Here is a 12,961-nt window from a genome sequence, read left to right as displayed (position 1 = left end):
CAAACATGGAATTTATTGGTCGAGATCTTGTTGCAAATATGACAATATTAATTATTTGAATGACATATTGAGAGTTACCATCTTAATGCACAAATTAAGACATAAAATAACAGTATTTTTTTCTCTTTAATCCTGGTGTAATGCATACTTACATATCAGACAAGAAATATATATTTTAAATAGTATTAGCATTTTCATAAAAAATCAGAGCATTCATTTTCTAAAGTGACCAAGTTGAAGTTGCCTTAGCTCCTTAACGGAATTAGTTATTAAAGTACTATGTATCACAATATCTGTGTAACTGCTTGGAATATTCGTTAACCTTATGCTTCCTGTCCACCACGTTTGCTATAGCAAAACAGTTCATACGCAAACGATGTAGAATTTGTCTCCTGTTTGCAATCGTTGAATTCCGTATTGTAAAAATCTGGACCTGTACCGACATTGACAGGTGCTGTGAATGATCCTTCAATGGTAGCAATTCCATCGCCTCCGTTCACTTCAGATTCTTTGGCATGATTTCCATGACAACCAAAGTCTTGTTGTTCATATGTATAATTGACAACTGTTCCATTAGGGAAGGTGCGATTATAGGTAACGTTTACGACTGGGATTTCTATATCAATGTACACTGTAGTTAGGTCATTCTCTTGACTACATCTGTATTTAAGACATATGAAAACAAAAGTAGTATTGCCATCTGTATAGAGTTCCATTTGAGCAACATCTGTGTAGTAGAAATTGGTGCCGTCTTGTCCCCACACGCTTATACCCGTCACATTTGGCATATTCGTTACGTTTGAAATATAGTTGTAGAAGTTATAACGATCTTTAAAAGTGATCCTTGCTGTGCAAATTTCAGTATCATCAGGGACCGGCTCATACGTAGGCAATTCTGGTTTAAAGAAATGAAAGGCTGGCTGTGATATACTTGAATTTTCACAAATATTTTTGTTTCTGTAAAAGGGACCTGCAATGTCGGAAACAAAATTTACGAAAATATCCAACTCATTTGGTGCAATGTCATATTGAACATCAGAAAGTTTTGGCTGTATAACAGCAGCGTCATAGTCAGCAAGTTCTTTTGGAGTAAGATAAGTGATGAGTGGAAAGTTTATTCCCCCGATAGTAACAACCTCTGTTGAAGACATGTTAATAAAACCAGCAAGGTTATCATCAGGATTACTAACTATTGGGCATCTCACTTCATAGCATGTTGTACTTGGTTCAGTTGTATATCCCGCATACAGTCGCAGACGCTGTCCGATAGATGTGTACGCAGTTATTTCTGGCCTAAATGATGCAGTACTGCTGCTTGTGATCTCTATTCCACTTAGTTCATCAAATATTCGTCCTTTAAAGTAGCATCTTGGAGCGCCAGGAATCTTGTCAATATTGTACCAACGATCAGTTTCAATGCTCAGTATGTCATCAAGAGAAACCTGACGTTTACCTCTTGTTTGAGAAGGTTTCACAAGTTCCCATAAACCGGTAAAAGAATTAAGCTTCCAGACTCTCATACCCTCTCGTCCAGTAAATTTCACTGGTGCCGAAAGCTTAATATCTTTTCCATCAGCATTTTCAAAACTAAAGGAAACTACACCATCGGTGATAAGAGGTTCAACCGAATTTTCAACTGCAGTTTGAAATACACCTGGAGCTACATTGTCGGGGTTATTTTCTGTATCTATAAATGTAATGCGTGCAATGACAGTTCCTTGGTAAGGCTTTCCTTGGCGATTAATGAAAGAATTTGCTTGAATTTCGACAACTGTATGACCGGCTTCTGGATCTAGTGGATTATTTGAAAGAGAAAGCACTGTATTAACGGTTGAATCGAATTTCACCGGGTTAGATTTCCTAATGACAAACAGTTCAACTTCTACTGGACCTCTGAAACCTTCCGGTATATCAACAACCTTGACGGCTTCCAGGTAATTTCTGTTTTTTGTTCTAATAACAACCCGCCGAACGCTCGATTCAATAGTTGTTCTGAACATACCATTGACACCAGTAACTGCAGGCCTTCTGTGGATGTCAAAAAAGACAAGTGTTCTTCCAACTGGCTCGTTAGTGGCTTGGTCTTTTACAATACCAGTGACAACGATACCAGTATCTTTACAACACCCGCACTGTTTAACGTATTCATACGATATGCCTCCGAACTGTCCACAGTCTTTGATTCGGGTTTCTGTTTCAGCGCAGATGTATCCATCATCAGGACAAAACTCTGAAAACTTTCGAAATGTTGAACAGGATCCAACTGGACAAGTACCAACATCGACTTCGCAGGTTCCAACCAGAGTTCTCATTTGTGATAGTCGTTCTGTCGGTTCCGTCCTCTCAACTGGTTTATGAAAAATGAAATTTTGAATAAAAACATTGATACATAACATGTACGGTAGAGCCAAATCACAAGGCATTTGAGAATGAATAAAATACTATTAAAGAAAATCATTGTTTAAATCATTATTCCATTTGTAGTGAAAATTGTTTTCATTTAGCTTTTATGGATATATAGAGGATATTGAGTGAGTGTAAATTCAATACTGAATTTATTTAAGAGTTGAAGAATGTTATATTATGCGAGCCTCTGGCGAGCATAAAATAATTTTATTAAACGAGTTCAATAAATTCAGTATTGATATTACACGAATATAACATTCTGTTTATCCACAATCCAAAATAAAAAAGTGATAAGTGATTTAAAGTGAAAAAGAACCATTCTTCAATGACACGCCTATATTGTAACGCTAACATTTAGCGTTTGTACTATTAGTTATGAATATTTTTGACAGGTTACATTTCCCTATATAAGAGGTTGCTAGACGAGGGTTATATTGCAAACAATCATTTATATACGGCCTTATGATATGTCAGAAATATTTATAACGAATTTATAATACAGCAAGCATCAGTTTTAGAGGAATAAAGCGAGATTTCTTTATATATCGATAGCAGCGTGTATTTAGAACTATATAAACGTCACGATTATCCGATGAAAAACGACGTTACAAAGGTGCAGTATTACTATATGTTTGTATAACGCAAATGACGTCACGTCAAAATATATGCTTGGCCGGGCAATACTGTTTTTATTCGGCACGGGTATGTGATAAAAAAAACATGTATGAGAAAAAAAATCGTCTAGCAGAGTATCAAGACTACATACATTAATTAAATGCTACAGTCGTAAATATAAATGAATGTCATTTTGATGCATGTACGATCATATTTAAAAATAAATGAAACTGTAGACAAACACCTTTTTAACATAATGTTAGAATATTGATAGAAATGAAACAAAATACCTTTTAGTACCCATGGCCAGTTGTACCAGTATGAACATAAGAATCCTAAAAAAAAAAGATACATATATATTAGGAAAAACGTGAAACCTTGAAAGTTGTTTGCATTTGACAATTTAAAAGATTCAAATCTTCAGTACGATTATGCCTGATTATTGGTGGCAGAAGTTTCTGCTTGTAGCTGCCCGCGCGTTTTCCATGGACACTGGCTTTAGATAACTTCGACTTGAGATAGGAAAATGTGACATTGAAAATTAAATAGTATTGTCTATGTGTTAGTACGACGATAATTTTGTATTCATATGACCAATTTCTTCAAGACATAAACAATACTACAGTTATATTGTGATCATTTGAGCATTATTTTTATATTTAAAAGCATTTTTAAATATATCAGCACGTTTACATGAATAAATAAACATATTTATATCAGATATTTATTTGTAAGAAAACAAATAAAACACTATAAGCGATTTTAACAACAAAATCAAATATCATCTGTTCTCGACAAATATACGTTTATAGCGTATTCCTTATTTTGACTTACTTTTATAGCGTTCATATCTAAGAGGACTCGATGGTGTGGTACGGTGTCCCTCAGTCAAACTGGACGCCATGACAACTATAATAACACATAAAGCTGTTCCAACTTGCATATTTATGCCTTGTCTGAAAGAGTAAAAGAAACGGAAAAACCAAATCACTTGCACTGATAATAAACAAAATGGTTATAAATAGCTAAATATATTACTAGCACTTTTATTATCATTATAATCAATAATTGTAATAATAATGATAATAATTATAATAATGATGATGATGATGATGATGATGATGATGATGATAATAACATTGGTTACGTTCTGCACGGTTTAAAAAAGAAAATGTCTTTAACTAGAGGTTTACTAGAAATACAAGTCATTTAATTATAATGATAACAATATTATTTTGTTTAAAGCAGCACGTCTCCAGATTTACACTAATTTTAATGAAAATTTTTAAAATGTATTTGAATGTATAATATTGTAAAATAAACAAAAGGAAGCAATTTGCACATTATCAATGGCACTTATAACCAACATAAATTACCAAAAAGTTGTCAAAATATAAATAGCCCTTACTGCCTTAGTAACGCAGTAAAATATAGTTGTAAATATTTAAAAATCAGTCATTAACCGCACATAGCATGTAAAATATTACTTGAATCTTGACTCATTTTACTTTTCCTAAAATCGTAGAGCATATTCTCAAGTTTGATTATATTGAAACATTTTGACTCATCTGAAGGCATGCAGCTTTAATGTTAGTAAGCCTATTAATGAAACATACATTTTATTTATTTATTTGAAACAATATATATATATACGTATAAAAGCGTATATAAAGTAGAATTTATATAGATCTATATATTTTAATTTTTCAAATGAAATGCGTAAGTTTATTTATGGTGAAAAAGATATTTATGTAAATATCACGTTGAACATACCTTTTCTTCTGTGTCTCTACTGGATGAAGCAATGAAGCAATTCTGAAATATCAAACACAAACACTCTCTTTTATAGGCAGCATTCCACCTTTATTTACGTCAATAACGAACCGGATGCATGATTGATCGATATTGAAATCATCCGGGTACATCTTCATGAGTAATATATAATAACAACACACTTGAATTTGATTGGCTCTTCCCGAACGTAAAAAAGATTAGTATAATACATGTATTAAAATGGTGCTGTAAAGAAAAAATATATATTTGTCACGCAAAGCGATAGCTTACGTATGTAACATCATTAATCTAAATTGAAGCTTCTATTTGTGGTATTTTAAAAGGGATTTGTCATATCATGATTATTTAGTTCATTGAAATCTGCAAAACATAAATCTGTGCGGCATATATGTTTCTTTAAATAATTATACATCAAACAAATTTATTTATGATTTTGCAATGCGTTCAGCACGTACCCATTACATTTTGTCAAAACTTCTACTCAGTTTAAATGTTAACATTTGTATAAGTAATTTTATTTTATTTTTTCTCTCTTTTTTTTTCTATTTTTCGATAATTTCTTGTTGTTCCTTTTTTATTGTTGATGTTTTATATTTTTATACTTTGTGTGTGAGAGATGTTTTTATTCATGTCCTTTTTTATTGTCGTTACAATCAAAGGGTGAAATAGATTAAAATTAGCTTAATTAGTAAAGTATTGAAAGTATTACAAACTATTTCCAAGTATTTAAAAAAGATAATATACAAAGTTAGTGATGGGTAAAAATATTTTCGTAATCTCACGATACTGATAGGAAAAATAACTGAAATTTAAGATATTTATAACATATTAAAATGGTATGGTTTATATGCAATAATTTAAGCTCTTGAGAGTTCAAAACTTTTCAAGAAATTAAATATTATATTCTTGAAACATGTGTTTAATATGTTAATGATTTACACTTTAAAAAAATCACACACACACACGCACGCACGCACACACGCACGTACGCACACACATTTTATGAAACAATATGAAGAGTGGATGTGTCTGTGTCAAGTGAGTTGGATTGAAACAAAAAACATATCTTGTAAAAAATACTGCGCAAATTTTGTTTATCGTTTTACAACCGAAATACTACACGAAATGAGAAAAAAAATTACTGATAAAATGCAAATCACTCTATTTATATGTAGATGGTTTAGATGATATCTTACCAATTTACTCACTTTCAATAACTTCTAGCTAGCACGCGCAATTTTACTTGTAATCTTTTAGATTTGGTTAACCACTTTACTTATTGGCGACACCAGTGATCGGCTTCGTCTCTTATGGAATGCCTTTTTGTGGCATATGGTAGGAGCTGGTATAATTAACAGTTTATGTCATGTTGTGTTTATTAGTTTTATTTTTTATTCTTAAGAAATCAAGTAAACAAACATGTAGTTATTTTTGTATTAAATGATTTCATTTGAAAAGCATGTGCATTGTGATATTTATCTTTTTATGAAATGACTGGCTCAGTTTAACAGCTTTTCCCTTATTTTTGCTTTATTGGTAATACTTAAAGCCGGACTTCGAATAATGTTGTGGTCTACATTGAAGTTTTTGCTGCTTATTCATTTGTGTATGTTATGTATTGTTTATTATTTTGTTATGTATACTGTTATATTAGTATTATTGTTAAACCTTTTTGGTTAGATTTGGTTTGAAGTAAAATGGATCATCAAACACATCTTTATATCTATTGCCATTTACTTTTTTAGTCTTTACCTGTTTTTGAACACATGTTTCCTGTATAAAATTAATGGAGTCAAGATCTTGCCCAAGAGTCTTCATTGATAAATTATACAATGCTACTTCAAAACAGGGATCGCTGAGTATTTCAGCAGTTGTACTATCTTTAATCAGTAGTTCAAAGGATAAGGTCACGGGTGTTAAATATGACTAAGATCTTTTATAATGCAGTATTATGCTTGCAGTTAAAATGTGTTTGTGTTCTGTTTATATGCCTTTCATATTTCAATTACTGTGATTTGTATGTTTATTTATGCTTTGTCTGTTTAAATTTAAATTTCAAGGATATCAAGCTTGTTTTTACTTTCCGCCACCTTTGACCAAGATTAAGGATGTTCACTTTCAGTACTATATGTAATTTTATATGAAACAAATGTATAAGAAAATGTGTTGTGTGTTTGTAATTGAATACTATACATTGCTTTTTAGAACAATTTAGATTAAATAGGTGCGAGGGTTCTTAAACAAACTGACGTACCATTACTAGCATAAAAAATGGCTAAGTTTGTATTCCTCAATATTATATTATTATCCTTAAACTCCTAAACATTTCGGGTAAAATTGGTCAATGCAGACCAAGTTCAGCCTACATAACCATTTTTTTTAAATCTAAATCTGCCCAATTCATGAGTCAGCAATGGAAGTGTAAAGCCAAAGTCAGTTCAAGCCAACAAGTTAAGGTTAAATTTTGATTTTGTTGTTTATTCGGTTCAAGATGAAGTGATTACTGACACTAATAAGTGCACAAAAAATTAATACTTTTCATTGATAAATATATATTTTGGCATCGCTTTTGATGCTTTACATCAATACTTTTTTTGTTTGCACTTGTACGGAACAACAAAAGTAAAACCAGTACACGATTTTGAAATGAAATTTGAAATGTTGAACGAAAAAAGATTGTTTATATTTGAATTATATATCAATTTCATATTCATTTTAAAATTTTATTTGAAATCAGTTTTACAACAAATTTGGTAAAAACAAAACAAATACTATAAAATCAACAGAAACAGACAATTTGCATATCAATTTTTTCACACGGAGGATATGCATCGTATGTTTGTAAATCTTATGTTGGTTTAACTACCATGCTAGGGTGTTATTGAACGGTAACTTTTACAGTTTTGAGTTATACAAATGTATTTCTAAAATATGAAAATAAAATCGTTAAGCCTTTCGAGCGACCCTTATGTAGTCCCTTTATAGTTATAGCATTTTCATTCAACTTTCGAACCTGTTCAACTTTATTTTTGTATGTTTGGATATGGAACACATATTCACTATTGACCACATTGTGATTTTTGGTCATAAATATCTTCTTTTTCGTTTCTAATTTGCGAAGAACTGGCCGAACAAAAGCACAAATACGACTCTAGTCAACAAGTGTACCAAGATATGTGGCTGACTTGATAGCATTAATACTGAATCTTTACTTTAAAGTTCAATACGCATCGTCGGATTCTTTTTATTATCATCATTATTATTATTATTATTTTATTATTAATATTATGATTATTATTATCATCATTATTATTATTGTTAGTATTATTGTTATTGTTATTATTATTATTATTATTATTATTATTATTATCGGCTAGGGTGCTATGCTTCAGAAAAGGATAAAGGCAGACGGTGTACAGATAGAACTGTTCAAATCTTGTCAATTGTATACATCCAGGAACGGCGATAATCAATCGAAGTTTGTTTGTTTGTTTGTTTGTTTTGGGTTTTACGTCACATCGACACAGTATAGGTCATTTCGCGACGTTCCAGCTTTACTGATGGAGGAAGACCTCAGGTGCCCTTCCGTGCATTATTTCAGGCACGAACGGGTGCCTGAGTAGAACCACCGACTTTCCGTAAGCTATCTGTATAGCTTCCTCACATGAAAGAATCCAATGTCCCTGTCTGGATTCAAACCCACAGCGGTGAGGGGTAAGACAGCTGTATCGTTAATTTGTTAGCTACATTTACTTATTTGTAGAAACACTGTGAACAAGCTGTAAGATGCTGCAATATGGCATATAGCCTTCTACCGGATATAGAATTCAACAATTATCTCATTTGCAGTTCATTTGTTTTTATTTGTAATTTGGAAAAGTACATTTAACCAAATCTAAAACATGCAAGTACTGAGAAGCAAACCAAATGATTACATTAACTATATATGTATAATTCAGATGCTTAGCCCTCAGTTGCAAAATATCTCTAAAAGAATAAAATGTTACATTTAATAAGAAAAAAATAAAGTACAGATATTTTTTATGTTGTTGGCTTTTTTTCTTTCCTTCTTGCTAGTTAGTAATGTTTATTTCCAATGACATTGTTTTTCAGATATTATCAAGGAATATTTAAGTAAAAAGATTATTTCATTAGCATTTTTGACACTTGTTTTAAATTTAAACCATGGGTTTATGTATCTTGGTTCTCATATTTACTGTAGCAAAAGAATTCAAATGCAAAATTTGAATCATCTTTCTCCTGTATGCAATCGTTGACTTCCGTGTCGTAGAAATCTGGACCAGTCCCGACGTTTTCTGGCGCAATAAAAGAACCTTCAATAGAAGCGATGTCACCTCCCGCGTTAACTGAAAAATCTCCAGTGTTTTTCCCCGAACAACCAAATTCTGGTCTTTGGTCGGTGTAGGTAGTGACTGTGCCATTAGGAAATGTACGGTTATAAGTAATGTTGACAATAGGGATGTCTATATCAATATAAACGGTGGTCAATTCGTTGTCTTGGCTACATCTATACTTAATACAAATGAAAACGAATTTGACGTTGCCAGCTGTTGATAGTTTCATTTGAGCAACATCTGTGTAGTAGAATTTAGAGCCATCTTGTTCCCACACGCTGATTCCCGTAACATTTGGCAAGAAGGATAAGTCTGATAAATAGTTGTAGAAGTTAAAGCTATCTTTGAAGGCAATCCTAGCTGTGCAAATTTCAGCATCATCAGGGACCGGCTCGTAACTAGGCAGTTCTGGTTTAAAGAAATGGAAAGCAGGCTGTGTGACACTTGAACTTTCACATGTGGTTTTGTCTGTGTAAAACGGACCAGCAATGTCGGAAACAAAATTTACGAAAATGTCCAAATTATTTGGAACAATTTCGTATTGAACATCGGAAAGTTTTGGCTGTATATCAACAGCATCATAGTCAGCAAGTTCTCTTGGATTAAGATAAGTGATGAGTGGAAAATTTATTCCCCCAATAGAAACAACTTCTGTTGAAGACATGTTAATAAACCCAGCAAGGTTATCATCAGGATTACTAACTATTGGGCATCTCACTTCATAGCATGTTGTACTTGGTTCAGTTGAATATCCCGCATACAGTCGCAGACGCTGTCCAATGGATGTGTACGCAGTTATTTCTGGCCTAAATGATGCAGTACTGCTGCTTGTGATCTCTACTCCACTTAGTTCATCAAATATTCGTCCTTTAAAGTAACATCTTGGAGCACCAGGAATCTTGTCAATATTATACCAACGATCAGTTTCAATGCTCAGTATGTCATCAAGAGAAACCTGACGTTTACCTCTTGTTTGAGATGGTTTCACAAGTTCCCATAAACCGGTTAAAGAATTAAGTTTCCATACTTTCATACCTTCCCTCCCAGTAAATTGCACTGGTGCAGAAAGCTTAATATCTTTTCCATCAGCACTCTCAAAATTGAAGGAAAATACACCATCTGTGATAAGAGGTTCGACCGAATTTCCAACAGGTGTTTGGAATATACCTGGAGCTTCAGTATCGGGGATATTTTCTGTATCAATAAAAGTTACGCGTGCATTGACAACTCCTTTATAAAGCTTCCCTTGGCGATCAGTAAAAGAATCTGGTTGAATAACAACAGTTGTATGTCCGGCTTCTGGGTTTAAAGGATTGTTTGAAAGAGAAAGTATTGTTTTAACGGTTGAATCAATTTTCACAGGCTTAGGCTTCTTAACAACAAAAAGTTCAACTTCCACTGGGCCTCTAAATCCTTCTGGTATATCAACAACCTTGACGGCTTCCAAATAGTTCTTGCCCTTTGTCGTTATAACAACCCGCCGAACGTTGGACTTAATGGTGGATTTAAACATGCCATTTTTGCCTGTACGTGTAGGGTTCCTTCTGTTAAAGTAGAGATTAATTCTACCGACTGGTTTTCTAGTGACTTGATCTTTTACAACACCCGTGACAACTATATCGGTTTCCTCACAGCATCCACAATGTTTAACGTATTCGTATTTTATTTCTCCGAACTCCCCGCAGTCACGGATTCGGGTTTCTGTTTTGGCGCATGTGTAACCATTATCAGGACAAAATTCTGAAAACTTTCGAAATGTTGAGCATGACCCAACTGGGCAAGTACCGACGTCGACTTTACATGTTCCAACCAGTGCTCTTATCTGTGGTAATCGTTCCGTGGGTTCCGATCTCTCAGCTGATTAATAATAAAAAACATAGCATTACCAAGAAAATTGCCTTGAAGCTGTTGAATTTTCAAAACGATATAACGCTTGTATATTCAAATTTGGACAAGTTATTCAAGTGACTAAATTACTACTTTGAACATGACGAAAGTAATTCAAGGTTAAAATAGCATTCCTTATATGGGATCAATGAACATTGCTTCGCCAAACGTTCAAAGCGGCTGAATAAGCATCACTTTCAAGTGGAAAACAATCATTCATTTTTATTTTTATTTATTTATTTATTTTTAATTTTATTTCATTTTTTTCTTCAAAACTTGTTGTCTTTTGATAATGATAATATCAGCATATATGAATGATGTAGCATTCATTTACTTAACAAAAGATTGTAGTGTCTATACTATCAACCTCTAGCCTGCTTATGGCAACAGATTCTACCAAAGCGACTGATACAGCCGGCACACCATTTTTTTTTTTTTTTTTTTTTTTTGCAATTCAGTCAGCATATATTTTTTTAGAAATAAGATATTTAACTTGGTAAGGCTCAATGAGCTATTTATTAAAATTAGCAAACTATAATTATGCGACAGAAATACATTGAAACAACATTACCTTCAAGTACCCATGGCCAGTTGTACCAATATGAACATAAGAGTTCTGGAAAAAAAAGTGAGAGTAAAAACAGTTCAACTTAATATTTAACATTTTGTAATGATCGCTCGTAACACTATTTCATCATCAAATCGATTCGTATTTTCAAAGAAATCTTTTTTCTAGCCAACTTATCAAATCGTCTTTTACACACAAAAAAACATTTTACGAAATCATCATATCATCAATTCATTAATTCTGAGTTTTATTTTTTATTTTTTCATCAGAAATCAGATTCTGTCATTTTTGGCTCTCGTTAAAAAAGCGGTCAACTTGATGTTGATACGCTTGCAACAAATTAAAAAAAAAATTCTGTAAAAAAGAAAAATGATATTGGGACAAAGCTTTTCAACGTGAATTGATTGATTGATTGATTGATTGATTGATTCATTCATTCATTGATTGGTTCATTCATTCATCAATCAATCAATCAAATAATAATCAAACAGATTAACACCAAAAGTTAAAAAAGAACAAGCTAGAATTATTCACTTTCAAGTTAAAGTTTGAATGTAAAAATAGTATACAAAATATGTCTGAATTTGTATTTACAGTTTAGAAAAAAGCGAGTATATTTTAACAAATTATAGGTAGTTAAGTGCTTGCTTAAATTACCTTTGTATGCTTCACTGCATTCAAGTTTTTGTACAGTATAGCTTAGATTTAAGGAAAGCAGCTTCAAAGTATCTAAACACATGTCTATTTATTAAAATTCTTAAACACGTATTTATTTCTTAAAAATCATCATTTTTTTACTTATTGTTGGTGTCGCTTTCAAATAGAAGTCATCACATTTATAAATAAATCAATCAGAATATGAAATTACTTTTCCACGTGACTGTACTGATATATTCAACTTACATAACGTTCGAGTTTGCTGGATGACAATCGACGTCCTTCAGTCACTGTGGACACAAGAACCACTATAAGAACAAACACCGCTACTCTCAGGCGCATATTTTTGTTGTTTCTGCAGTAAAAAGTAATAAGAAAATTTTCTTCAATAAATAATAATGATACTGCAGGATTTATAATTGATATTATTATTATAACCAATTTGATGATAATGACGACAACAACAAAGATGTCGACGATTCTGCTTCTGCTGCTGATACTGTTGTTATTGTTGTAGTTGTTGTTTACGTCGTCGTCTTCGTCGTTGTTGTTGTTGTTTAAAGATGTTGATGATGATGATGATAATCATCATTATGACATCATTAGTATAAATTATGATAATTATTATTATGCCAATGAGAAGAGCATTACCATAAATATATAGTTATGATAAATCCCT

The 12,961-nt window shown here is 32.3% G+C and overlaps 2 protein-coding genes across 2 annotated transcripts; both read right to left on the bottom strand.

Annotated features, from left to right (window-relative positions):
- Positions 1–112: 112 nt before the first annotated feature.
- Positions 113–4,939, bottom strand: LOC132747632 (cartilage intermediate layer protein 2-like). Its single transcript, XM_060737067.1, has 4 exons — positions 4,795–4,939; positions 3,856–3,977; positions 3,312–3,356; positions 113–2,347 (listed from the first exon to the last, which is right to left on the bottom strand). The coding sequence occupies exons 2-4, from the start codon at positions 3,962–3,964 to the stop codon at positions 324–326; spliced, it is 2,178 nt and encodes a 725-aa protein (XP_060593050.1). The 5' UTR covers positions 3,965–3,977; positions 4,795–4,939; the 3' UTR covers positions 113–323.
- A 3,710-nt stretch (positions 4,940–8,649) lies between these two features.
- On the bottom strand, positions 8,650–12,665 carry LOC132747631 (cartilage intermediate layer protein 1-like). Its single transcript, XM_060737066.1, has 3 exons — positions 12,525–12,665; positions 11,629–11,673; positions 8,650–11,027 (listed from the first exon to the last, which is right to left on the bottom strand). Exons 1-3 carry the CDS (start codon positions 12,622–12,624, stop codon positions 9,007–9,009), a joined length of 2,166 nt encoding a protein of 721 aa, XP_060593049.1. The 5' UTR covers positions 12,625–12,665; the 3' UTR covers positions 8,650–9,006.
- Positions 12,666–12,961: the final 296 nt, after the last annotated feature.

Source organism: Ruditapes philippinarum, unplaced genomic scaffold (assembly GCF_026571515.1).
Source record: "Ruditapes philippinarum isolate M1 unplaced genomic scaffold, ASM2657151v2 ctg3195_1_1_1_1, whole genome shotgun sequence".
NCBI classification, from domain to species: domain Eukaryota; kingdom Metazoa; phylum Mollusca; class Bivalvia; order Venerida; family Veneridae; genus Ruditapes; species Ruditapes philippinarum.
Note: the sequence above shows the minus strand (reverse complement) of the source record. Positions and strands in the feature narration are given on the sequence as shown.